A 25,124-nucleotide genomic window follows, 5' to 3' on the forward strand; every position below is an offset into this window, starting at 1 on the left:
TTTGCAAAGACGCCACTTAATTTGCTATTGATGGCCACCCTAGCCACGCCCCGTCTCTTTTGTCTGTCTCTCTCCATCTGTCAGTCTATTCATTTCTCTCTCTTAATATATATATATATATATTCCACGACTTTTATTTTTTTGCTCTTCGTGTTGGCCATTTGCTAGCTTGTGCCCTGTGTTTCCGCCTCTGTGCTTGCCCACTGACAAATTGAAAATGTAATTTAGCCAAAGTGCAGCATTGCGTTGCATACTTTTGTGCGCCGCCATCGCCACGCCCTCCTGCTGCCTCTCCAGCTCCAGTTGCAGCTAGTGTCTGCCAGTGTCTTGGCCAACGTCCAAGCAGGGCAAAGGACAGTAGCAGGGCTTAAAGTGCCCGCCATGACGCAAAACGTATGAAAAACTATGCACTTTGTTCACCTTTTTTTTTCGCTTGCACATTCACACACACACACACACACATACACTCTCTGGTAAAGCAGGAGTTGCATGTTTAATGCATGATTTTGCATTTTTTTTTGTGTGTGTTTGGCATAAGGAGTGACCAGTTGGTTGCTGGAACCTTTGACCCTATTGGTGGCCTCCATTGGACAGTTGGTCGCCAGTCATCACCTTGATCAATTTTTATGACTTGCACTGGGTAATTATGGTAATTGTCTTGTTAGCTTTACCTTGGGGTGTGGTCAAATCGATGGCAAATTCATGTCATGTCTTCAACAGAAATTTAAAAACGCTAATGGAAAGATTAAAGTGTAACACGAATTTAGCTTGATTGCCAATGCAAACAGAGCTAAGTAATGTCGCCACGCCCAAAAATAACTGAAAAAATAGATTGCTGTCTCCGGCTTTATAATGTCGTAAAAGCAGTCGAATGAATGAAGCCAATAAGTAGAAAGTGTGACAGATGTGCTCGGCTTTTAATGGACCAACAAACATGCATGAATATGCATATGAATAAGATACTTAGACTTGGCTAAGCTATGCGTAGAAAAAGTACTAAAATCACGAGTGACTTTTCGACGTTAAAGCCAAGTGGTTATGATGGAGTGCCGCCTGCTAGGGGAAAATACTCTTATTCGTACTTACATTGTATGCGAGCATTATGTGAAGTCAAAAAGTGGATTTATGAGGTACTCGACGTGCGATGCGACCCCATTTTATGTATGTAGCTGCAGTAGCTTGGGAAGGATGCAACAAAGTTGCCCGTAATGTATGCATTTCATTACAATGCATAAAACTTTTAACGCTCGCTGCATTTGCAAGTGCGTTCGGCTAATTAAAGGAGCGTAGCAAACTTTCCGAGAGATTGCAACAGATTTTACCAATCAAAAATGCAATGGAAATGTGGCAGAAACTTGTTCATGATGGGTTTTGCAGTTTCCTTCGCTAGCAAGTGCTTCGTGGAAGAAGTTGTCTTCATTCACAGAGAGAGATTCCTTACACCTCCTAAAGTTAATGTGCTCGCAATCGCGTTGTGTCAGTTTTGCCTTCGCAAACTGTCGCCTTTCATTTAGGTTTGCTGGCCACGCCCTCTCTTGCCACACACTTGATGGCAATGCCGCCCCTGAACTGCACAGCAAGTGCAGTTAAGTCAAGTGGCTGCAAGTTACTTCTGTTTCGGTTCGGTTGTTGTTTGTTGCTGCTGCTGCTTTTTACGCAGGGTACAGGGAACTGGGAACAGGGAACAGGGAACTTTCATCGGTTTTTGTTCTTCATTTTTGCCGCACGGCTGCTAAAAGTTGTTAAACACAAAACTTTGCCACTTAATACCAGTTCGAGTAATGAAATACGAGTCAGCCAACCTTCTCCTACTATCCCCACCACCACCACCTTCTCCTCTTCGAGCAGAGCAAATTGAAGTTGAAGTATGCGGTTCGCAAAGTTCTGCCAACATGCAACTGTTTCATCGTTTTCTAGCTTTTCCCTCTTTCATTTTTGCTTCTTTTTTTTCGTCCCTCATTGCATTGGGCAATTGCTTGTTTTGTTCTGTTCGGTTCTGTTCTGTTCTGTTCTCGTTCAGTTCTGTTCTGTTGCATTCCTCTGTTTGGGGTTTTACTTTTAACCGCTCGACGCTTAACACATGTTGGTCGTTTTGACTGCTTGCTACGAATTTTCTTCGATTTTATTTTGACCACGTTCGGTCGACTGTCTAATGAGAAAAGTCATTGATGGGCGTTCTTGCCACGCCTCAAAGTGCGGTTTTCGGCTGGCTTTTGAAGTGTAAAAAAGCAAGAGAGAGAGAGAACGGGGAAGGAGATTTCAACATTCGCCCTTGCACTTCCCGCCATCAAAGTCATTTATCAAAGCGAGGCAAAATAAATACTTGGCCAAACAAAATGCTTCAGTTGCCGCTTATTTATCGTACTTTTGCTGGTAGTTGTTGTGCAGCCACAAGAATATAATGCCAATTTTTCAACCGCCTGGCGATGGGGTTAAAGTTTCAATTACGTCTCATTTCTCAGGCCAAGACACACACACAGACAGACGGGGAAAAGGAAAGGAACGCAAAGGAATGGAGAGAATAGCAAAGGAATTTCGAATGCCTTTCTTGAATGGCCTTCAATTTGGCATGACTTGTGCGCTCAGTTTTGTCTTTAACTTTGCAGTTGAGCTTCCTCAAGCTATTCATAATTTGCTGCGACGCATATTATAATATATTTTTGCAGGATGACTTTTAAAAAGTGATTCGCTTGCTGATGCAAAACTTTCTTAAAAGTGAGCGACAATTGCAATTGTTTGCTTGTTTTTGTAGCTGCTGCTCCTCTTACTATACATTGTCAAAGAAAAGTTTACAAGTTATTCTGTCGAATAATTAGGTAGCTGCTCCGTTTAAGCAATTTGTGGCACACTCACTGGCCGCTGAAAAGTATGCTACGCAAATATGGTTAAGCGACACACACAGCGGGAGAGAGAGAGAGAGGGAAGGAGGGGAGGGGTGCAGGCAACCACATGCTGTTAATTTGATCAACATGCTCCTGGGCTGGCACGACTTCATCGTGGCAATTTAGTGGTCAGCGGAGTTACTTTTCGCAGCACTTTTAATGCCCAACTCCAGCTCGATGTCTCTCTCTCTCTCTCTCTCTCTGTATCTTTTTTCCCTTTTGCTCTCACAACATGCACAACTAATTTCACGTTGTCGCCAAGCTCACGTCCCGTGTTCCGGATGCCTGCCATCCTGCCATTCACCCTGTGTACTCTGTGCATTCGACACCATTGCTGGACTCGGTTTGCACTGGAGCTGGGCTCTGGCACTTTCGTTGGGTGTTGCTCTTCCACAGCTATTTTCCTTTTGTACTTTTCCTTTTTGTTTTTGCCTCATATTTTCTTCTCTCCTTTTTTTGTGTAGCTGCACTTTGCTTTAACAAAGTTTTCATTACGCGTGCTGTGCAATGTCCTTTCAACCGCTCTCCAGGCTACTCAACTCTCACTCTATCTCATATTTCCTATCTCTTTTGCCCGCCTTGCACCTGCTGTGCAGACAATGGAGCGCGGTTTCAGTTTGTGCTTCAACTTGCCTCTCTCTCTCTTCATCTCTCTGCACATTTCACAAATAATTAGGTTAGTTAGTCCAGCGCGTTGAGTGCTGCGACAATGGCGACGACAGTCTCCCCATATTAGGCATATTAACGCGTTTAGCGGTTGTCCTGGCCACTTGTGGCTCACACCGTCGTCCACAGGCATTCAACTTGAACTGCAACTAAAGCTCTCTATGCGGTCTTAAAGTCTCTCAAGTCAGTTTCAGTTTCTCTCCCTCTCAAGTGTATTGCTTCTTTGTCACGTCGACAATTGAATGGCGCCAGCTTTTAATTTCCCCATAGGCCAAAATCTATAAAGTGTCTTTGTTCTCTTCGGCTTATCATAGTCGAGACAAATTAAATTGAAACATTCATCTCACTCAGACTGGCAATTTATGCAGACCTATCCTTTTTTTTTTGGCCATTGGCCAGACAGATTTTGTTGTTTTTTTATTGCATGCAAAATTGGAAAATGGGCGGTGATTGAATAAGGTATAAATAAGTTGTTTTGCTTGTATTTGTAAGCCAATAGTCTAACAATTCTCTGTTTAAGCTGACCTCTTGGCACGTATTTTTATACTCACTACCCCTAGCGTAGAAGGGTAATATAATTATGTCTACACGAAATGTTCACTGGTCTGAACTGTAGCAATAATAATTTCAGTCTTTATCATTCTTGAACATTTGGTTGCAATTCGATAAAATGCTTCTTTATTCAAGAATTAATTTTATATGACACTTTTATATATTTTGTACTTTTTGGTATATCCTGGAAGTAGTAGCATAAAAACATTTTTCGGCATATTTCAGTACAAATATATATTTTTCGGTATGCTTCAATATATATTTATTTGTTCATAGTCGAACACTCTCTACTGTTCCTTTCTTACTGATTTTGGTCTAACCATATTAATAAATTAACCGCAAATTGAAGTCGGGTCATGAGCTGCGATGAGCCTTTGACCGCATATTGAAATGTTAAAGTCTTGCTGGTTGACCATAAATTTGAAGCTAAGTGTCCAGGCAAGGGCTAAACAAACTATAATTTGTCTTGTATTTCATGTGACACAGCAGAGCACACTAATCATCGTTTAAAAAGCTGCCACTTGACACACCGACAAATGGAGTAGGAGAATGACAAAACTCTTTAACACCCAACCCTCTTCTGCTGCTGCTCCACCTGCCCAATTCAGTGGCAGTTTTCGTAGCTCTGCTGACTAATTGAACTAATGAAATGTTTTGTCCTGCAACCAGCACAGCTCGTTTGTCCAGCTTATTGTGTTTTCTCTGTCTCTGCTACTGTTGTTCGGGTGTGTGTGTGTGTGTGTGTGTGTGTGTGTGTGTGTGTGTGTGTGTGTGTGTGTGTGTGTGTGTCAGCTCAAATTAAAAACCTCTTTTGGCCTCTTTGTTTGCACAAGAGCTGCTGGTAATAAATTAAACTTGCTACATTTTGTCACCATGGAATTGCTTTAAATGGATATTTATGGTTGTTTTTCCCCTATTGTCTGCCCCATTGTCTGACAGGTGCGTGTGGCCTTTATGGCAAATTTTGTTTAGACGTGTGCATCTGCATTTTAATTATGTACAAGCATTTGGCTAGTCAACTGCCAATTTCAAGATCATTTGAAGGACCTTTTGCATATAATGTGTAAGCTGCTGCTTTTTGGAGGGCTGCAGTTTGATGCAATTTCCTTTGATGCTGTATTGCAATTAAGTTGCCTGTTAACTGTCGCTTGTTGCTTGTCGCTTGTCCATTAGATTTTCAATTAACTTTTATGGGATACTGGGCATAGTCAATGGCAGCAAAAGCTTAGCCGTGCTGCTTGGCCCCGGCAACCGGTTATTAAAACTTTAATTCACTTAGCTTGATAACAAAAAAATTAGTTGGCTCAACGTTTTTCGTGTCATCATCTGCCGCTGCCGCTGCCACTGATGCTGCTTTTGCTGTTCTCTTGGCCAATATGCAGATATCCTGCAGTCACCTACAATCTCGCTGGCTTGCTTGCCAAGATAAGCGACACAATTTCTATGCAGCCTCGACAGGTAAAAAAAAGAGCAAGTCAGCCATGTGACGGTGTCTCCCCTTAATGCCAAAGTGCCACACGACACGGCATTAGAAGAGTAAGAGAGAGAGAGTGAGAGAGTGGCTGCATGTGGCAGCTGCACAAATTGTTTGCTGCCAGCGAAAAGTTTGCAGGCAACAATGTAATTTATTTAATTCTCTTCTCTGCAACACATTTTTTGGTTTTATTTTCCTGATTTTGGCCACTCCTGAAATTGGCAACAGTTGCCCGTCCAACAGCAGCAGTTGTCGCGCTGCGCTGCGTTCTCCCCTCTGGTTCTATTAAACAACATTGTTGTAGATTTTCATTTGAATTTATGCTAAATTGTCAGCTTACAAATGCGTGTTATCCTTTTGGACTGTTGTTGTTCGCTCCTCGCTGTTGTTTTGTTTTGGAGCCGTGTTTCGAGGGCTTAAGAGAGAGTCTCGCGATTTTCCTGTTTTGGGCATCAACGTTGCCATCAGCGTTGCTCGAATTATAATTTCAAATGATTGTACACAATTATTTGCGTACAATCAGCAGTAATTAGCATATTTAATTATATTTTTCGGCATAAATATTCATGAGACGCAAATTGCATTTAACAGTTGGCAAAGTGTTGACAACTTGAGGACCAGCAATTAAGTTGCCTCCTGAAAACTGCGGCTAATGACAAGTTTATAAGTCCAGCCCTCGCTCTCTGTGCTACGATTGCATAATTAATAGATATTCCGTTTGATTGATTGCTTGAGCAATTGATGGATGGAGTGAGGCACGCATTAACCAGCGGCATTTACAATATAAAACGTGTTGGAATCATTTAAAAAGTTGAAAGATAAACAAACAACAGTTTCAAACAAATAAACACTATCAATATGCAATTAATGTTATGAAAGAGTTATTTACATATGAATGCAGCCGCCCTTCCTCCCTTCCCTCCTAGCTGCCACGCAGCAATTAATTGACAACAAAAAGTGGGCAATTAGCACAGTGTGCACTTCAATTTCAATGCCACTCCGGGTGGCAGTTTTAATTGATAAGCCATCATAACGCCTACGCACGTAAAACAACAATAACAACCGCAATCACAGTGTCGTATGACAACATCGAATACTCTGCATAAAGTTGTAAGTGATTCCATTAATGATTTCAGCATACTCTCTTCTTTTTTTGGGTAGGGTGTAGAAACCAATTGGTAGAAATTTCTCATACGTCAGCCGTTTGATGGATGAGAGACGCGTGTCGTGTCAGCTGCACAAAATCATGTTTCGCTTGCAGTTAAATTTATAATTAAAGGTAATTAGTTGGCTACCTGGCTGGCATGGCATTTAGTCAACATTGGAATGCAACAGTTGGCGCCAAGTGGCAAGCAGCAAGCGGCAAGCGTTGCATGTGGCAAGTGTTGCATTCCACGAATGCCGAAAGCGGCAAGAGTAAATTGCCAATTTGCTGGCAAACTCAAGTGCAGCGTTGACAAAACTTAAATTAATTTCTCATATCAATTAAGCTAGAAGCTTGAAAGTAGGCAACACACACACACAACAACACCAACACACATACACATACATACTGGCACTCACACACTCACACGTTGAGCATAAACTTTTCAAGTGTAATTTACGTTTCGCTTAGGACAGCAGCAAAGATGTGGCAAGTTGTCATAATCAGAAGATTATGTTGCAACAGCAGCAGCAACAGCAGCGGCGGCGGCGACAGCAACAACAAACTCACTTAATAACTTGGTAAAGCGTAACAGCAATTACACGACAACACACAGCAAAGCTCAAAACAACAATAACAACAAAGTTTGACAACAGCAGCTTGTCCAGCAACAACAAAGTCACTTTGTGTTTATGCTAAAAACGTTGCACGTCTTGATTGACAGCAGCAGCAGTAGCAGCAGCACCAGCGTCACCAACACCAACAAAACCCACTACAATGTATGTCTCTGTATGTGTGTGTGTGTGTGTGCGTTTGGACGTGGAGAGCAGCTCCTCAGAGAGGAAGTGGTTGTTGTTCTCAGGTCCCATTTCGGCCACATCATTTATTAGCCAAGTGGGCGTTGTTTGCCATTGTCGGCTGCACTTGTAGTTGCTGTTGCTGTTTGTTGTTGCTGTTGTTGCTGTGGCTCTTGTCGTTGCTGCCTTTTGTCATAACTCGATGGCAATATTCCTGTTGTGCCTTGGCACTTGTTGGGGTCGAAGGTCGCCCGCATACGTAACGAACTTAAATAAAGTTGTATGCCAGCAAAGTGAGTTAATTTGCATAGACTTCAGATTGTCTGTGTCATAATGGTTGCTAACTCATTAAGACTCCTGCCGCCTCCGCCTCCGCCCCGCCTCCGTTTCCTTTTCAGCTCAACTCAACTCAACTCAACTTTACTTGACGAAGTTGAGCCAAGGACTTTAACCGAATCTTCCGGATTAGAAAAACACTTGTACTAATAACCCATATTTCGTTTGTGATGGTTTACCCAAAATATTTGCCATTTGCCTCTGCCACACTCATCACGTATTCCGATTCGTATTCGTTTGCGTATTCGTATTCGTAAGCAGCAACAACGGCTGTTCAAGTGTAACTGTTGCTGAGAAAGGTGAGCTACTGAATGTTCTAGTTGAGCTCCATTAAACATGAACTTCTGCGTCTATTTTCATTATACAAATGTTTATGGTTTATGCGTAATATAACCTGATATCTCGCATGATTACGATAATACTTGAATTAATTCAGCAGCCAAGCTTGTGTATTGTTCCAGATCAACTTAAAAGTTGACGTATGCATGAGAAATGGATGAGTAATACTTTATGGTAGGCTCTAGTCATTTTTGGCACGTTAAATTGTGAATTATTGCTGTCAAGATACTCAGTAATTGATTGAGTTGAGATGATATTAAACTTCTAGTTTTTAATGATTGACGATAATTAAGTGTTAGCAAAACAAATTGCATTGCAATTTAAATTTAAGTGGAAAGGTAATGGAACGAATTGATTTTTGATTCTTATAGGAAATTAACTTGTTTTGATAATAATGTACTATAGACTTTTAAATTAAATTTAAAATAAACATATTCTCGAAACTATCTAAACTTTTCCTATTCGATTTACTATTTTATATTTTATCTAACTTTGTAAAATACAAAAATAAATAAACTTCACTTGATAAATTTCTAGGGTAGATTCACCAAAATAAAAAATTAAAAAAATACAGCATCAGCTGTGCAAATATTACCAAAACGCCGTGTTAATCGCTGACTAAGTCAATCAATAAGAATAAATGGCAAACAAAATATAACGTATACGTAGTCAGTCTGGGAGACTTAGACACTCACGTGATAACGAGTTATTTGCAGAGTCTTCTATTTGTAAACGGGAAACGCACTTGAAAATCAACTTGACGGTGCCAAATTGAAAATGAAATGATACGGCCGGCATCCCGGTTACCTATTTATATATTGTGTGAGTACTTCTGCTGCGGTTTCTTTGGGTGTCGGGCGACTCACGAGATTTATTGTGAAAATATTTAATCAAATACCGAGTACGCGCGATTGCCACAGGTGTTTTTTTCCATTTGTTCAACCCCTTGTTGTTTTGAAATATGTAATTAGTTAAGTGGAATCGCGTTCCAGACAACCAGGCAAATGTTTGCCCGTCTATGGAATCATAAAAAGACATTTACCATTTAATCTTAGCATCATTTTCACGTAATCTATTAACGTCAGTCAGTCAGTCAGTTGGTCGAGGTGATAGTGTGGTGATAGCAGATAAGCTGAAGATTGAATGAGGCATCCTGAACTGGGCGAAATGCATCGGAAGTGTTTTCACAGCTGTGTGGGGCTGTGGTCGTAAAGTATACGCAGCGTTATCACAAATTAGTCTGTAGGTTCTGTTGACTTATCTTAATGGTTGGCTTATTAATCTTCTCCAGTGAAAAATGGCATGCCCGGAATGATGCACCAGTTGTGGCTAGTTCTGTCCGTGATTCGTTGTGCATCACAACGCATTCCTCATTTGCCCATCCGTTTATCCCGTTTTGTTTTCCGCTGCTGCATTTGCAGTGCTTCCTCCACCGTCAACTATGAGCTGGTTAGACGCTGTGATATATTGGATTAGCCAATGGCAAACCATACTCGCACTCGTAATTTATGATTCCACAATAAATAATGAGCCATAATTTAATTTCAAACACAAAAGTTGTTACCAACAACAGTAGTAACAACAACAAAAAGTATCAACTTCATAATTTTAAGTGAGGCGTTCCGTTTTCCGCACAGAGAACTTCATAAATTTTCATTAGCCTAAAATTGTACATAAGCCAAATTTTTGTTCTTGTTGTTGCCCGACGTCGCGTCGGCTTAAGCAGCCAACAAAAAATATAAAAGAGGGCATAAGCTGAATTTTTGACTGCATGAGAGTTGCGTACATGGAATTTATGGGCCACCTCTCTGGGTTAGCGTAAAGTTTCGAATTTATGAAAATTTACGTTATTGCGTTAAAAGGTTTTGTTACATTTGCAAATTTTTGATTTTTTAACTAACAAACGCTGGCTTTATTATGTTAAGTCAGAGCAAAACAAAGCAGCCAAAAAAGTTAAACAATAATCATAAAAGGGAGGCGACAATAGACAGCAGCTGTTACATTGCAAACGTCACAAGTTGACAGCTCGACGACGTTTCACATGGTCACAATAGATCGAAACAGATGCTTGGATGTTATTCCCCGGTCGAAAATTCGATAAAGTACCCAAAATCTTGTTTAGACACCTGTACTAAGTACTCGAGGGTTATTTGCATATTCCCCTTTACTCATGCTTTTTTTCTTTTTGACGAACAAATGTTCAACTGATTCTTGAAAACGCATAATAGATTTCCAGGAAAATCGTGTTGGCATTCAAAATATTATTATTGATCATAATAAGTCAATAATCCAATAAGTTCACGATTGAGAAGATTGAGTAGACAAATTAAAGTCAAGATAATTTATACTGTGTTTGATAGCTCAAATATATTTGCAAAATGATAATAAAATAAACCAGTTAGAGTATTAATCGGTCGTCAAACCGAAATTAACAATTCTCTTGTGGTGTTTATTGTTAAACAAATCGTTTAGCAGACAAATAGTGAAACATATTCAACATTTGCATTGTGCTCATTGATATTTTATTAGTAGTATTCAATGAAGTGCATTTAGTATTCTATAAATATTTCATAGACTTGACCTCCTTGTACAGAATGCACTTTGTGTGTTGTTGGTAACTTAAATAAGCATGTTCAATTCATGTGCTGGTATTGTTTCAAGTTATTTTATTACACTTCAAAATGCAGCATTCGAAAACGTAATTAAAAATTCATAAGTTTGCTCCACTGAATATATGCAACATAAATATGAATAGTATTGCTGATTTTGGTCATTTTTACACTGTTATGCTTGTCCGTGCAGAAGAGAGAAGAGGGTGGTGAGGGTGGTGGCATTGATTGGTGGGTGGGTTGAATTGGTCAACAAAAGACGAGTGTACATTTTCATAAAACCACACAAATCAATTTGCAATTGCTGCGCTCATTGTGCGTATTGAAAACGCAATGAAAATGTTTTTATTACAATAGTCTTGATGCGGTTTTTATTTATTTGCCACAGGAATAATAATAACAGCAACAGCAACAGCAACAAATATAATAATAATAAGAACAACAAGCAAAGCTCAATTGTTGTCCGCAGCATTTGCTCTGCCTCTTTTGGCACATCTATTGTGCATTGTGCTCGTTGTTGTCCAACAAAATCTGCATAAAATATTATAGCACTATTTTAGTTAAATTTTTGCAGCTGTCGCTCTTGCTTTTATTTATGCTTAAATGTAGATAAATGTGTTATAAAGCGTTTGCAAAAAATGGAAAGAAATTTTTTGAGTGGGAGAACTCGATATGAAAATACCCAGTAAAACTTTTTATATTCAACTTGCGAACTAGAATACCTTTTAGTCGTTTTTTACAGGATATGCAAATACCATTCCATTTGTTATTCTCATTTGGCTAATTGCACAAAATATGTAAAGTGCGATTTGAGGGAATTTACACGTATTTCAATGTGCTTTACAGAATTGTGTACTCTTTTATTGCTGCTGCTATTCATTGAATGTATTTTGTTACCACCGTTTGTCTGGTCATATGCAAAATAGACGAGGCATTTATATATAAATGTTTTGGCAAACGTTTTGTGGCATTATCAATGCAGTCGAGAGCAATTATACTGAATGCTCCACTCATTAGTTATGTGAAAGAGAAGAGGCGCAAAGGTAAAGGCAACAACAGAATGGCGCCTGGTTGACAGCATAAGGTGTCGGTGGGGTGGAGGGAGAGGTGTTAAAAGATTTATGAAATGTCATTAAAAAATTAACACATGACTTTGTTAGCTACTCGACAGCTGCTCGTCAACTCCCTCCTATAAACGCTTCGTGGATGTCGTGGCTGAAATCTGCGCCTAGTCTCTGGGCAACTGGGGGAGTCTCAAGTCTCGAGCCTTGTTGGCACTTACCTTTAATTAAATCATTTATGCTAATTTTCTGCAACATCGTTAATTAAATTTTGAGTCGAGGGAAGCTGCGCTAGCTGGAATCAGCATCAGCGTCAGCTTTAGATTTAGCTGCTGCTTCAGTTTCCACGAACATGACTAATAGCTGTGACTATGAAGCTACATTGAGTTTGTTATGAGGAAAGTAATTGTTGCTGTTATTGCTGTTTACAGTTTGTTAATTGGACACACAGAAGTCTAAACAACAATACGAATATGCCCCTAGAGGTCGGAATACAAATTCGAAACGGAGAGTGTCAATATTGAATAACACTGGATATATTGATTCACTCACGATGAAAAGCAAACTGCGTAAATAATTATGAAGTTCTGCTACTCAAAAAAGATGAATTTAGGTGATATTTGCTGATGTGCTTGCACATTTAATTTCATTTGAAATAGAGTAAATAAATTACTGTTATGACAATGCTTGTGGCTTATATAAAACAGTTTCATAATGATAATGATAACACTAATTGCCACAATTGAATGAAGCCATAATAATGCTTACAGCGGATGCTAAATAAATCAACTATCAAAACTATTTATTTATTTAAAATGTACTTCATTTGGTATCTTTCTAATTAATTTAATCAAATCACAAAGTCACCTAGAATTACTGAGAGCAAGGCCTTTTCATTGCATGCGTCATTTTTTGTGAAATTGCAAAAACTACAATCAAATCTTTTTGTTAAGTGACTTTATCTTGTCAGTCATCTGGCATCTACGTGTTTTTCGCGTGTAAAATGTTTCACTCGCTATTAAAAAATACAAATTTCACGTGAATTTCAATAATTATGGTTTAATTTCTAATTTTGATTGCAGCGCTCAAATAATTACTATAAATACTTGGAATACGAATTCTGAATAGCTTTGAGCTTTGTTGAGAATTTCTTCATCAGTTGATCTGATTAGGTTTGTTCACATAATTTAGCAATCATTGTCATTTAATTAACAAATTGGGTGAACAGGTCGTAAACAAAATGTTTAAATGCATTTATTATACACACGACAACCGAAAAAACTTGTACAAGGCAAATTTATTGCTTGTTGAACTAGTAGAAATATAAATTTGAAATCATAAAGATAATCATACTTGACTTTATTGTTATTAATGTCTATTATTATGATAATCAAATTAAGGTTGCCATATTTTAATACCTTTGTGTCATCTTCCTTATAAGTAGATGAGTTGAGGTGCTTTAAATAGCATCAAAGCATGAGAATAGAATCAAAGCAAAACGAAGCACTTGAAATGTGGTTAACACATATCAAACATTAATATTATCTTTGATTGAACTGTTGTTAACACATGTAAGCCTTACAAATTTAATAGATTGTTCTTTATCAACAAATTGAATTCTCATGTTCGCTGAGTGCGTGATGATGTAAGTGTGAGTGTGCACGTACGTGTGAAGCTGTCAAAAATGCCATACGCTGAGCGAGTAACTCGCTGACCAACACGTTGCAATGCGTTGCAACCACTCAGAGGCGGTAAGAGTGAGTGCCACTGTTAGTGGCATCGGTGGAGTGGCAAACGGAATGACCACGATTCTGAAACCCTTAACCCTCAGCCCTCAGCCCCAGGCAATGTCGAGGTTAACGAAGTGCTGCAGTCGCTGTTGCTGTTGCTGTTGCCGGCTGTTGCTGTTGTGGCTGTGATGCATTTGCTCGGGGGTCGAATTGCACTTGACTGATTTTTATTGTGACAAGCGCACGCTGTTCAGCAAATTAAATGCCGAAACCACAATAATAATAACAACAACATCAGCAGTAACTGCGAGAAAAAACAACAATACAACAACAGTAACGAGAAGAAAAATTGTGCTGGAATGTGCTGCACCACACTGACAAGCAATTAAATGTATGTTGCAAATGTGACCAAGAGCAGCCAGAAACAGAAACTGAAACAGCAACAGAAAAATTGGTAATTGCTGTAGAATTTTATTGCGGCTCAAGCTGGGATATAACCCGTAGTCGAACCGGACGTCCCTTCGGCAGCGGATTCAATTGACAGTGGACTACTATATGAAATTGTAATTTTCCGTTTATTGTTAATTATTTATCTTTTTTTTAATGTGTTCATGTTGAGAGATGCAAGCGATAAACGAAGCGTATTGCACAATTTAAATTGCATTTCCCATTAAAAACCCAAAAAAGTGGAATAAAAAAACGAAAGAGAAACCAACATTTAAGTTGAATTTAATGAAAATATTTAAAGTAATCGCAGAAATATTTCGAAGCGATTGTTAATATCATTAGCCGTGGGATCGAGACGCAAAATCGCATGTAAATATTTGTGCTTTGTCGTCGTTGGTAAGAGAAATGACAGAAACCGAAATGAAAATAATTTAATCCGTATTTATAAAAAATTCAAAAGTCATTTAACACATGGCAGGGATTATGGTCACATTAAGAATGTAATTAATTTAAATTCATTAAAAATGCAAAGAGCCACAGAGCCACAAAGAAAACAAACAACCATAACAACAACAGAACCAACAATAATGAGAATGCGAGCAAATGAAAACTATCAGAGATATTTAAAGCGAAAATTAAAAAAATAAACTTTAACATAAATAATTAAATGAAATTGCGATGCAACGCAACAGAGTGCAAAAGAGTGAAATACATTTTCACCGCATTGCCCACATAATGCACACATAGCAGGAAGGGGGCGTGGTCCCATCTCTGTCCGCTGATTATTTATATTGTACCAGTATGAGTGTGTGTATGTGTTCATATATGTGCATTTCCAGGGCCTACAAGAGGCAGGCCAAGTTCCGTAACTGGCAAGCCCAGGCAACCCAAACCAAGCCAAGACAACGGGCCAACAAGTATAGCCTGAAGATTGACATAAATAAAATGGGCAACTCGCTGTGAATGTGAGTGTGTGGTTGTGTGTGTGTGTGCGAGTGTTGCCTGGTGTAAAGGAGCATGTGAACGATTTTGACCCAGTCTGTTAAACAGGAAGCGAGCTGAGAACTCAAAGCACCGAAGCTCAAATACGTTTTCAGTTGCATTACAAAGGGAATTAGAGAGAGAGAGAGAGAGAGAGAGCACGGTAAAATTATTGCTATTGTGTTTTTACTTTACTTTAACGTTTGAACAAGCAATATATTCTGTAACTAGATTTAAATTTAATTTTAATCTTTAGTATTTAATAACTTGGAGTTGCATTACATAAGAAGTAGAGCAAAGTAAAATTATTTCTATTGTTATTTGTTACTTTAGTGTTCAAACAAGTAATATATTCTGTAACTAGATTCTAATTTAATTTTAATCTTTGGTATTTAATATTATCTGCTAAGTTCAAATACGTTTTCAGCTGCATTACAAAAGAAGTAGAGCAAAGTAAAATTATTTCTATTGTTATTTGTTACTTTAGTGTTCAAACAAGTAATATATTCTGTAACTAGATTCTAATTTAATTTTTATCTTTGTTATTTAATAACTTGGAATATAATCTGATAAATGCAACAAGAAATATATTCTGTTTCTAACTAGCTTGTTTTCGTGTTAAGATTCTTTGCAGAACTGCATTAAATTAATAGTTTACTTGACTGATTTAAATAGTTGATTCAACTGAAATATATTCTGTATTCAATTATAAAACACTATAAATGTTTATTTGCTCTGTCGAAATGGCCATAAATTCAGTTGAAGCCAACTCGTTGGCAGAGTATGCAAAATAATATTTTCTTTGCTGACCAAAGGGCAGACATGGCCCGAACTGGCAAAAGCAAAACGAGATCCAAGAATGAAATTTATCTGCTGCGATTTATGGCGCATGTCGGAGGCACACACACAGACAAGGGTGCGGCAGCAGGAGCAGCAGAAGTCTCGTTGAGTTCATAAATAGCAATGTTGCATGCAACATGCACTCTGCTCATGCCGCACACTTGAGACCCCATCAAGAGCTCAACTTAGCTGCTCTGCAGTGAACTCAACTCGGAGCAGGCTCTAATTTTTATGAGAATGTTGCGTGTTGTTTGTTTGTGTGTGTGTGTGCCTGCCTGCCTGTGTGTGTTGCTCGAAGGCGTTGCCGTCATGTCGACGACAACACCACACATGACTACGAATACAGTCAGCAGCAGGAGCTAAAGACGCAACAGCAACAGCGGCAGGAGCAGGACTTGGGCATTATGCAGGCCCCTTTCGACTCCGTGTGTGTGTGTGTGTGTGTGTGTGTGTGTGTATTGTGCAGATTTAAAGCCCGCGTCAGGCGAAATGAAATCGGCTTTATCATGCAAAATGCAAACACCCAGCATGAACTCTTCTTCGTGTATATTGTGCAATGCACATTACACATACGCCACGTGCGCTGCCTTTTAAAATCAGTTTTCGCAGTACGAAAAATGTCGACTGCAGACTGCAATCGCACAACAAACAACAAGTATTGCGCGGCCGAGTGTTCGCTCGACTTAAGCATACCCTGCAGTTTATCAGTTTACTCCCATTTTTTTGTCTCTCAATGTGGATTAACGACTCCACTCGAAATTATCCGAAAATGTCAGTTTGGGTCGCGACAGCAGAGAAGAATACTTCAACAGCGACATACAATGGGCTTTTGTTGGGGCGTGTTGATAACAAGCAATTCAATTAGTTGCCGACAACAACAACAGTAAAAACAACAACAATCAGTGGCTGTTGCAATCATCTGGCTAGTCACAGAAGGCAAAAGCAAAGCCAATGCCAGTAAAGCCTGATAACTAGAACAGAATTTTTGTTTTTCTTTTTTTCTTTTTCGGGGTGGTAAACTTTTGTACACAACTATCAAGAGCATTTGCTGTTTTGTTGTTGTTATTGTGGTTGCAATTGCGATGCGATGCGAAAGTTGTTGTTGCTGTTGTTGTTATTATTGAGGCGCAGTCCAAGGCAGCAACTCGTGAAGCCAAAAAGGAAGCCAGAGAGGCGGACAGGATTGGAAAAGCGTCGTCGCTGCTGTCCCAGTTGCTTGTTTGATTTGGCTGCTTGGTTGTTGGTTCATTGGTTCGTTGGCTTGTTGGTTGCTTCGTTGCTTGGCTGCCTGCTTGGCGTGTTGGCCAACAAATTGCAGCCGCAAGAAACTGTTTTTTGGCTTCCGACTTGTTTGCCAGTCCTCGCATTGCCTGCTTTGCTTGCTTGCAGCCTTCATTGATTACTTTGTTATGGATTTTGTACGGCTGATTTGGTTTCAACAATTTCTACGCTCTTCCCTCAGCCAATTTCATTCTCCTAGTTTTCCTTTTTTTCTTGGTTGGGTTGCTGCATCACCAGCCAACATCCAACAGCTAAGAGCACTAACACAAAAACACAACTGTCTCTGATTGCGGCAATCACAAAATAATGCTAAAAGTTTTTCCACTTCTCTATATTCAATATACACACACTCTGCGTTTATTTTTATTGACAGCTACTCAAGATACATAGATATATTCAATCCTTTAAGCACTTGCATTGACGATTCATTAATGAAACATAATTTTCTGAGCACACAAATTGCATTTAAATTAAAAGCTAACTCATCTGCTTATCTGCTTTGGGCGGCGAGCATGCCACAGACTGATGTCGTCTTTTATTTATATAAAGCACGACTATAAAAAGATTCGCAATTAAAATGCAAAGCATGCGGCGCTTTATGATTAGAGAACGCGCTACAATTTTATGCACGTTCTTTGGCGTGGACTTCAAAAATGAGGCAAGAATGAAAAAGAAACTTGAACGAACTGCCAGGGCGGGCTCCCAAGTGGCGCATGGAATAATTCAACGCCCTGGCAAAAACAATAAATAACCATCAGCATGCACTCAGCAAAACAGAAAAAAGAGCTAGGGTTTAATTAAACAATTTTTGGACATTAAGCTGTTTTCATTTTAATAAGACAATTTTTCAGAAGCTTTGGTAATATTATGCTTAAAACGCTGTTAATGAAAACGCTTCACTAATTGCATAATAGTTTAGTCTTTAATCTTGTCTTAATTAAAATTTCGAAATGTAAAGGTAAAGAATATATTTTTAAAAAACTAACATAATGAAAAGATTTCATTTAAAGACGAGTTTTGGAAACTTCATGCTTTAAGCATGAAAAGCTAAAATATTGATTTAAATCTTTTGAATTTGATGGAAAAATATATATTTATTTAAAGTTTCCTTAAACACTTGCAATAAGTTTATTCTATCAGCAGGAACTACTGCCTTTTTGTATTCGTTTCCAACCTGATAATATTTTTAAGAACTTGCTGCAGTTTTTGTTCAAGTGTAAAAGCAAAACTCAAAGATGGTTAAGTCAGTCGGTCGGAGTTGGACTGGGCCAGCACTTAAGCGAAATGACTGCAACTCAACTTTGGCCAAATGCAAGTACATTGAAATGACAGGCAACAACAGTCCGAGGATGCACCGCACCATCGACCATGTCTCAGTTGGCCTCTTGTCTGTTGTCGTCGTATTTATCACGGCTGTCTACATGCAACAGGAGAAACGAAGATATGCAGAAGAAGACGAAGAAGAAAGGCGTGTTTTCTGAGCAGAATTTGCCGCAGGTCAGGTTACCGGGCAAGCTGATTTTTAATTTGTGATTCGCGTTCGCGTTACTTTGGCGTCGTGTTTATAATTCGTTGTTGCTCATCTTGTCGTTTGACTTGTTGTTCTTGTTGTTGTTGCAGCAAATGAAATGGAACAGGTAGTGAAGACGCCCTATCTGCTGCATATGTATAACGAGTGGCGTCGAGTTCATTGGCCGCACAGCAAAGAACTCGATGCAAATGCAGACTGTGAGCTTATCCAGTTTGTCAGTGTATTTTATTGAATTTCATTGATAATTGCTGGCAACATGCATGTTGCACGTTATACGTTGCATGCTGCACACTGCTCGTTGCTCGTTGTTCCTTGTTCGATTCTCATTGCTCTTGCTGTTTGTTACAGCGCACACAGTTGTTTGACTGTTTGTTTGTTTGGTTGTTTGTTCGATTGTAATTCAATTGCTGTGTTTGCATGCCAGCTCTAAATACGCTGCTGCTGCTGCCACTTCTGCTGCTGCAGCTCACAGCTCACAACTCGAATTGGGCAGAATCGATTCGAAATTCAATTTGGGTCATATGCAATCAATCAGTTATCGTCGGGTAAGCGAACCCTTTGAGCAGTCATTCAACCCTTTTTGCTGCCAACTACAACTACTACTCGTCCATGACTCAACGCGATTCTTTATTGATTGGATTAAATGTGGCACATCTCGCTCGAATAGTGAAATCTGGTTTCACACAAGACTTCTACTTAAACTTGTATTGGTTTAAGACATTTTAATGACCAATATTAACATCATATGACCAAAGCGCGTCATCAGCGACACCAAATGTAATATCGGTGAATTGTTATAAACAACTATGATAAAGCTTTTTTTTTTTTGGTCGCAATTATGGCCTTACAAACGGGCAACACTGCGGAACGCGTTAAAATTAATTAAAGTCGTAATTTTTCCATTTCAATTATTTGCCACAACAACAACAAAAGCTACGAAAAAAGTGGCATGCTTGACCAATGTTCAGGGCAGTGGCAAGGTGTCAATGCTGAAATTATTTGACGTTAATTTTGCTTGTCAGGTAAGCGGAGGCGAATGGAGGGAGGAAGGCAGTGTTGAGTTAGATTCAAATCAAGAGATTGACTAAAAATCGCACTTAGCTAAATGTTTGTCACGCGAACCAACAAGCACGTGATGCTCTTGTTCTGTCTTTTGTTATAGTTCTTGCTTCAGCTACTAGTATTATTTGCATTGCTTGGAGTGTCATGCAAATTGAGTACTTAGCAAATTGTTGTAATTAAAAATCGCACACGCAAAGTCGCGCGCGTTTCGCCAGCGACTTTTTGTTGTTCAGCAAAGTATTTTAGAATTGAAAAGTCAACAAACAGGGATTTCAATTTTGTAATACGTTTAATGGATACACAAACTTGCATAAGTAAATAAGTTGCTCAAAATTTGCTAACGGGTTTCGTTTCGTGGAAAGTTTTCAAACCTTTGATCCCCTTTGGACTTTATATACCATTTCTAAAATCCCCCTCCCAAGTGACTAATATAGTCTCGGTAAACAAATTGAAGAGTCTATCAATAATTTAATTATCATTTGGCTATTCCACAAAGCGATTAAAACACTTTTTACGGGCAATAATAAAACTACAACTAAGTGTAAACAAGTTCTGAGAATTCCGATGACATCTGTGAAATTATGCAATTATAAATTAGAAATGCTACCGAAATAAGTCCAATTTTCAATGCTAATATCAATATGTATGCTTATTTATTTTGTACCTCAATGTTTGTTTTCATTAAAGCAAATAAACGAACATGTGAAATACAACAAAAAAAATCGGATTATTGCACTACTTTGAAGTGGGCAAATTCATGAGTGTGAATGTTTAATGAGTGCATTCAATTGAAAGCTCATAAATATTTGCCGGTAATGAGTGAGTGTCTCTGTGTGTGTGTCTGTGTGTATGTGTGACTGCCTGGGTGTGGGTGTCAATGTGGTTGTGAGTGGAGCTCCTTTGGCGCTGTGGTTGACTGTCGCGGTTGCTCTTACTCTTCTTGCTGCTGCTGTGGAGCCTGTCATATTTATGAAAGGTTAATCCTGGCTTGACAATCTGACAGGGCGACAGAGTTTAATTGGTCAATGTCAGATAGTTTGACACATGGGCTTTATAATTGATGTAGCTCATTAAGCGAACATTATGTTTATACTTCAACCAACATGCCGCACTCTTTTAGTTCTTCAGTTCGATGTTTAGACGGTATTCAGGGGCCAATTGTTGGCAACACGATTGAGGCCAACAGAAATATGGTTAAAATGTAGATTTATGCAAATGGCTCACTCGTATCCTATCTCCTTTACTTTTTTCTGCATTGCTCTCTCGCTGCCAATGCAGCCTCCGACCCGTATATAGATAGTCTATCCTATCCCTATCCTTTTGGCTTTGTCTCCTCCTGTCTATTTTTGCCTCGACTCGCTACACTTTATTCTGCTCTCTGCCCTCTGGCTGTCTGTTTGTCAGTTTGCTGTTGCCGCTGTCTCTTGGATGTGTATAGAGTGTATTGCATTTAATATTTATTCGCTTTTATTTTTCTTTTTTTTTTACGTTCTTTCCTTCGGCGAGAGAAGTCCGCAGGAGAAAAACGCGTCGCATTCGACGTATACACGTATATTCTGAGCTGAACGGAATAGAAATACGACAGCGCTCGGCACAGGTAGGAAAGAGGAAAATTAAAAATGCGATTGCGATTAAAATTGCATGACAAACGCATTGCAAAATGTTGCATGTTTAGTCGTTGCGCTCTGTGACAGTTCTTCTTCAGCCCTCAGCCCTCTGCCCTCTGCCTTCTGCCTGCCACACCTTCTTTTTCTCAACTCAAGTTGCCTCTGGCAGCTGCTAATGTATCATGATGGTTTAAATAAATGTGTAACAGAGCATACAATGGGCGGGCGTGATTCACTCAACTCAGCACAGCCCAGTGCCTGGTAGAGAGTGAGTGATTTCACAACGGTTAGCGGAGCTTATGGCACATCAATTCACACTTACCTTTAATCAATTCCAGGTGTTAACTGTCGCCTCTATGCAAATGAACTCGAATCCGTTTCAAATCACAAATAAAAAAAACGTCAATTGCTTCTGTCTGGCTGGTTTCGCGGAAATAGAAGAAGAGGTAGGGGAGAAATTGAAATACATAGAAATGTGTGTGTTTGATTGATCAATTATATAGCGAGATAATTTTAACCCGCGGCTAATAAGTGTGTATAAATTTAGATTGACTGTTTGACTTTATGACAAGTTTCACTAATCGCCATTTGCAAATTGTAAACAATTTAAATTATTTGCTTATGTTGTTATATATGGTTTATAAATTGGCCAGTTGCACAGCTACGGATCGGGGCATCATCTAGTATTCGAAGAACGAAATAATTTCCTGTGCCAACGGCCGCCACACGCGACACTCGCCTTCGCTTTTTAATGGCAGTTGAAAGTGGCAAGTCGCAAATGCACAAGTGATAAACACAAAGCACAAAGAGAACCAGAAACAAATGGCTAAAAGCGAACGCGCGCAATCACCACAAATTATGAGACAGCTACGAAAAGTTGTCTGTGAAAGGCGATGCAGCAGGTACTGTGCGGTGTCTAGGTTCAGATACACAGACAGATGCAGATACAGATACACAGATACACGGGCAGGCGCAGAGTCAGACACAGAAACAGAAAAAGAGATAACAAAAAAGGGGAATCACGTGACCGGTCTGTGATTTTCTAATGTCACCGGCGGGTTTTGGGGGCCATTTTTGTTTTGATTTAGATTTTGGTTTTCGTTTTGGTTTTGGTTTCGGTTTCGGTTTCTGTTTTTAAATTATTTCTCTCTTGTTGCTTTTCGTTTCTGTTGTATTTTTGTTGTGCTGTTTTTACAGTTTTTTCCCGATTTTTTTTTGGTCGCGCACTTGTCGTTTTGCTGTGAGCGCCTGAATGTCAAATGATTTGCCACGAAAATTTTTATGCTTTATTTATATAAAGGCACTAATTAATTTCTCTCTTTCTGCTAGTGTATGTGTGTGTGTGTTTGCTGGGCAATTACGCGACCAGAAAATGATGTTAATGCGATTGCGGATAGGCGGCTAGCCAGCTAAACAAGCTAAACAATAATAATTTGCGGAAACTGTCACATAGCAACCGCCCTAAGCAATTGAAACATTTTATTGTTGTTCCGAACAGCTATTATTATTAATTTAACGGAATGTTTTTAAACAGTTTTGTGTTTTGTTTTGTGTGTGTGCGCATCGCATCGTTCAGCGTTCAGGTAAACATTCGTCCGTCTCATTCATTTTACTTAGACCGGAACATTCATACTTAGCTTTAGCTAACTGGCTGAACCTGTCCCAAGATCAAGTAAGTAAATAACATATGTATGCTAGGTGCATAGTTCATTTGTAAAACAGAATGAATAATTTAATAATCAGTTCGTTGTAAGAGATTATTTTTAGGATTTGGCTGGGAACCAGTTTCTCTAGTCATTCATTTGACATATTTTATTTTAATGCGTCTCTCTGGTAAATCACATATGCATAATGCCTTAACGAAAACACGTTCGAGTTCACGCCAAATTATGCTAAAATTCTGGTCATATTCAATCAACTCAAAAATTATAAACATATTCCGTTTCTATGCGGCGCTCTTTCTCTCATGTCTCAAGAATTCCCTAACGACACTTAATTAGCATTTAAATGTCTAAATTTTTATTTCGAATTTACATTTGTTTATTGATTATATGATGATTTGTTGTTGTCCCATATCCGAAACTAAAGTTCGACCCTCGTAATCATTTTTTTTTTATACTTTGTTGTCACAAAGTATTTATGAAAAATTTCCACTGCAATTTATATGTTCGGGCACAACATTTTACGAAACAAACATAAATTTGTTTTTTAGTTTCCCAGCGCCCTTCGAAGGGCGCGCGTGTGGACGACCTTTTATTTGTTTTTCATTTCATTATTTGTGTTTTTTTAAATGTTTGTCACGATTTTCACTTGTCACTTGGAGGTAAAACTATGCAGCTAATTAGCCATATGAGTGATGACCCTATCGAGGGTTCGATCTGTGTCTTTAATGTGACAATTTGTCTATTTTTAAATTCGAGAGTTCCGACAGATGATGATGAATCGATAAACAAGCGTTTCTATTTTCAGATGCATTGGTTGATCGCTTAAATTAAACTGATTGAATTGCTGATGATTCGATTTTAAATTAAGCTACAATTTCTAACGGCAATTGCAACACTCAAAGCATAATTGAGTAATTGTTTGCGTATTTGCATTTGTTTTGGATTATTTACATTTCGATTTTGTACTTTTATTTCGGCAATCGGGCTGTTGTGTGATATTTTATTTGTGTTGCTCTGCTGCTCTCTATTGAAATTGTATTTCTATTTTCACTTTTGTGATCGGATCGGTGAAGCGCGCTGCGTCTTGTGTCTGCGAGTGCCACGACGGGTTTGTTGTCATCGGCGGCTGCGTTTGCCTCTTGGGCGGCGCTTTTGTTGGCTCGATCTCGTTCGCGGTCGCGGACGCTTCGCCTCGCTTCGACGTCGCGACGTTAGCGACGTCAGGTGCGACAGAGGTCGTTACGTTTGCGTTTAACGTCGTCATCATCGTCGCCGTCGTCGCTGTAAGGTTCGTGTGTCGTCGACGTCGTCGTTGACGTTGACGTCGACGCTAAAGCTTGCTGCGCAGTCAACGCTGCAGTCGTTGGATTTTATTGTACAATAAATGAATGCACATCTTGGCCTGGCCTGGCCAAAGGCAAATATGCGTATGGTGTTGTTTAATGAATTGCCTTACAAGCCGGTTTTTTACATACACAGTCCAGCACCGATCGTAGTCGCATCTTCAGCATCTCTGTAACACTTGACTGCACTTGGACTCGCTGCGATGTCAATGGGTTGAGCAAATATGTGTGTGTATGGTGTATATACACACGGCAAAATAATGGGCACATGCAACACGCGCTAGTCGCCAAACGTCAACGAAATACCATCAACAATTGGCGGCTGCCCTTTGCACAATTAAGCAATTGCCTATCGACAGAGTCAAGTCCATGGCGTTTGTCTGGGGGCGTCTGCGCCGTGTTTATTATTGGAAAATGCATTTTATACACTTTGTCCATGAATCATTTTTCACAGTTGACGCGTTAATTATCGCGCCTCAACTTGTTGGCTCAGGCTGGGTGGGGAGGATTGGCTTTGAAGAAGTCACGGCAACCACAAATATTTGCTATTAATCGCTTCGTTTGGCGCTCAAGTCGTTGTCGTGGCACAAACTTTGCAACTTCTGCCAACTTCCGGCAACAATTTTCAGTCGGCACACAGACAAGTGGCCTCAGTGCCGCCAGTGCGAAATGCAAAAGTTTTTGCATTAAATGCAAAATAGTGTTAAATAATTTCTGCTATTTTACGATCATTTTTCATCGTCTGGCGCCTCGTTCTCTCAACTCAACTCAACGAAAC

The 25,124-nt window shown here is 39.3% G+C and overlaps 1 protein-coding gene across 4 annotated transcripts in view; it reads right to left on the minus strand.

The window, feature by feature from the left end:
• Positions 1-24,123, minus strand: part of LOC132785400 (sodium-coupled monocarboxylate transporter 1) — a 38,301-nt gene extending 14,178 nt beyond the window's left edge. The window contains exons 1-2 of one of the 4 annotated variants that reach the window (XM_060791488.1): positions 23,955-24,123; positions 21,662-21,755 (exon numbers count right to left, since the gene is read on the minus strand). Coding sequence is in view for 1 of the 4 variants with exons in the window: in XM_060791486.1 (XP_060647469.1) it covers positions 8,031-8,065 (35 nt within the window). In the remaining 3 variants the exon portion in view is untranslated. Of the gene's footprint in view, positions 1-8,030; positions 8,133-8,885; positions 8,972-21,661; positions 21,760-23,954 lie in introns of those variants that run through there. The other 3 variants (XM_060791487.1, XM_060791489.1, XM_060791486.1) reach the window with 3 other exon arrangements.
• Positions 24,124-25,124: the final 1,001 nt, after the last annotated feature.

This window comes from Drosophila nasuta, chromosome 2R, assembly GCF_023558535.2.
Source record: "Drosophila nasuta strain 15112-1781.00 chromosome 2R, ASM2355853v1, whole genome shotgun sequence".
NCBI classification, from domain to species: Eukaryota; Metazoa; Arthropoda; class Insecta; order Diptera; family Drosophilidae; genus Drosophila; species Drosophila nasuta.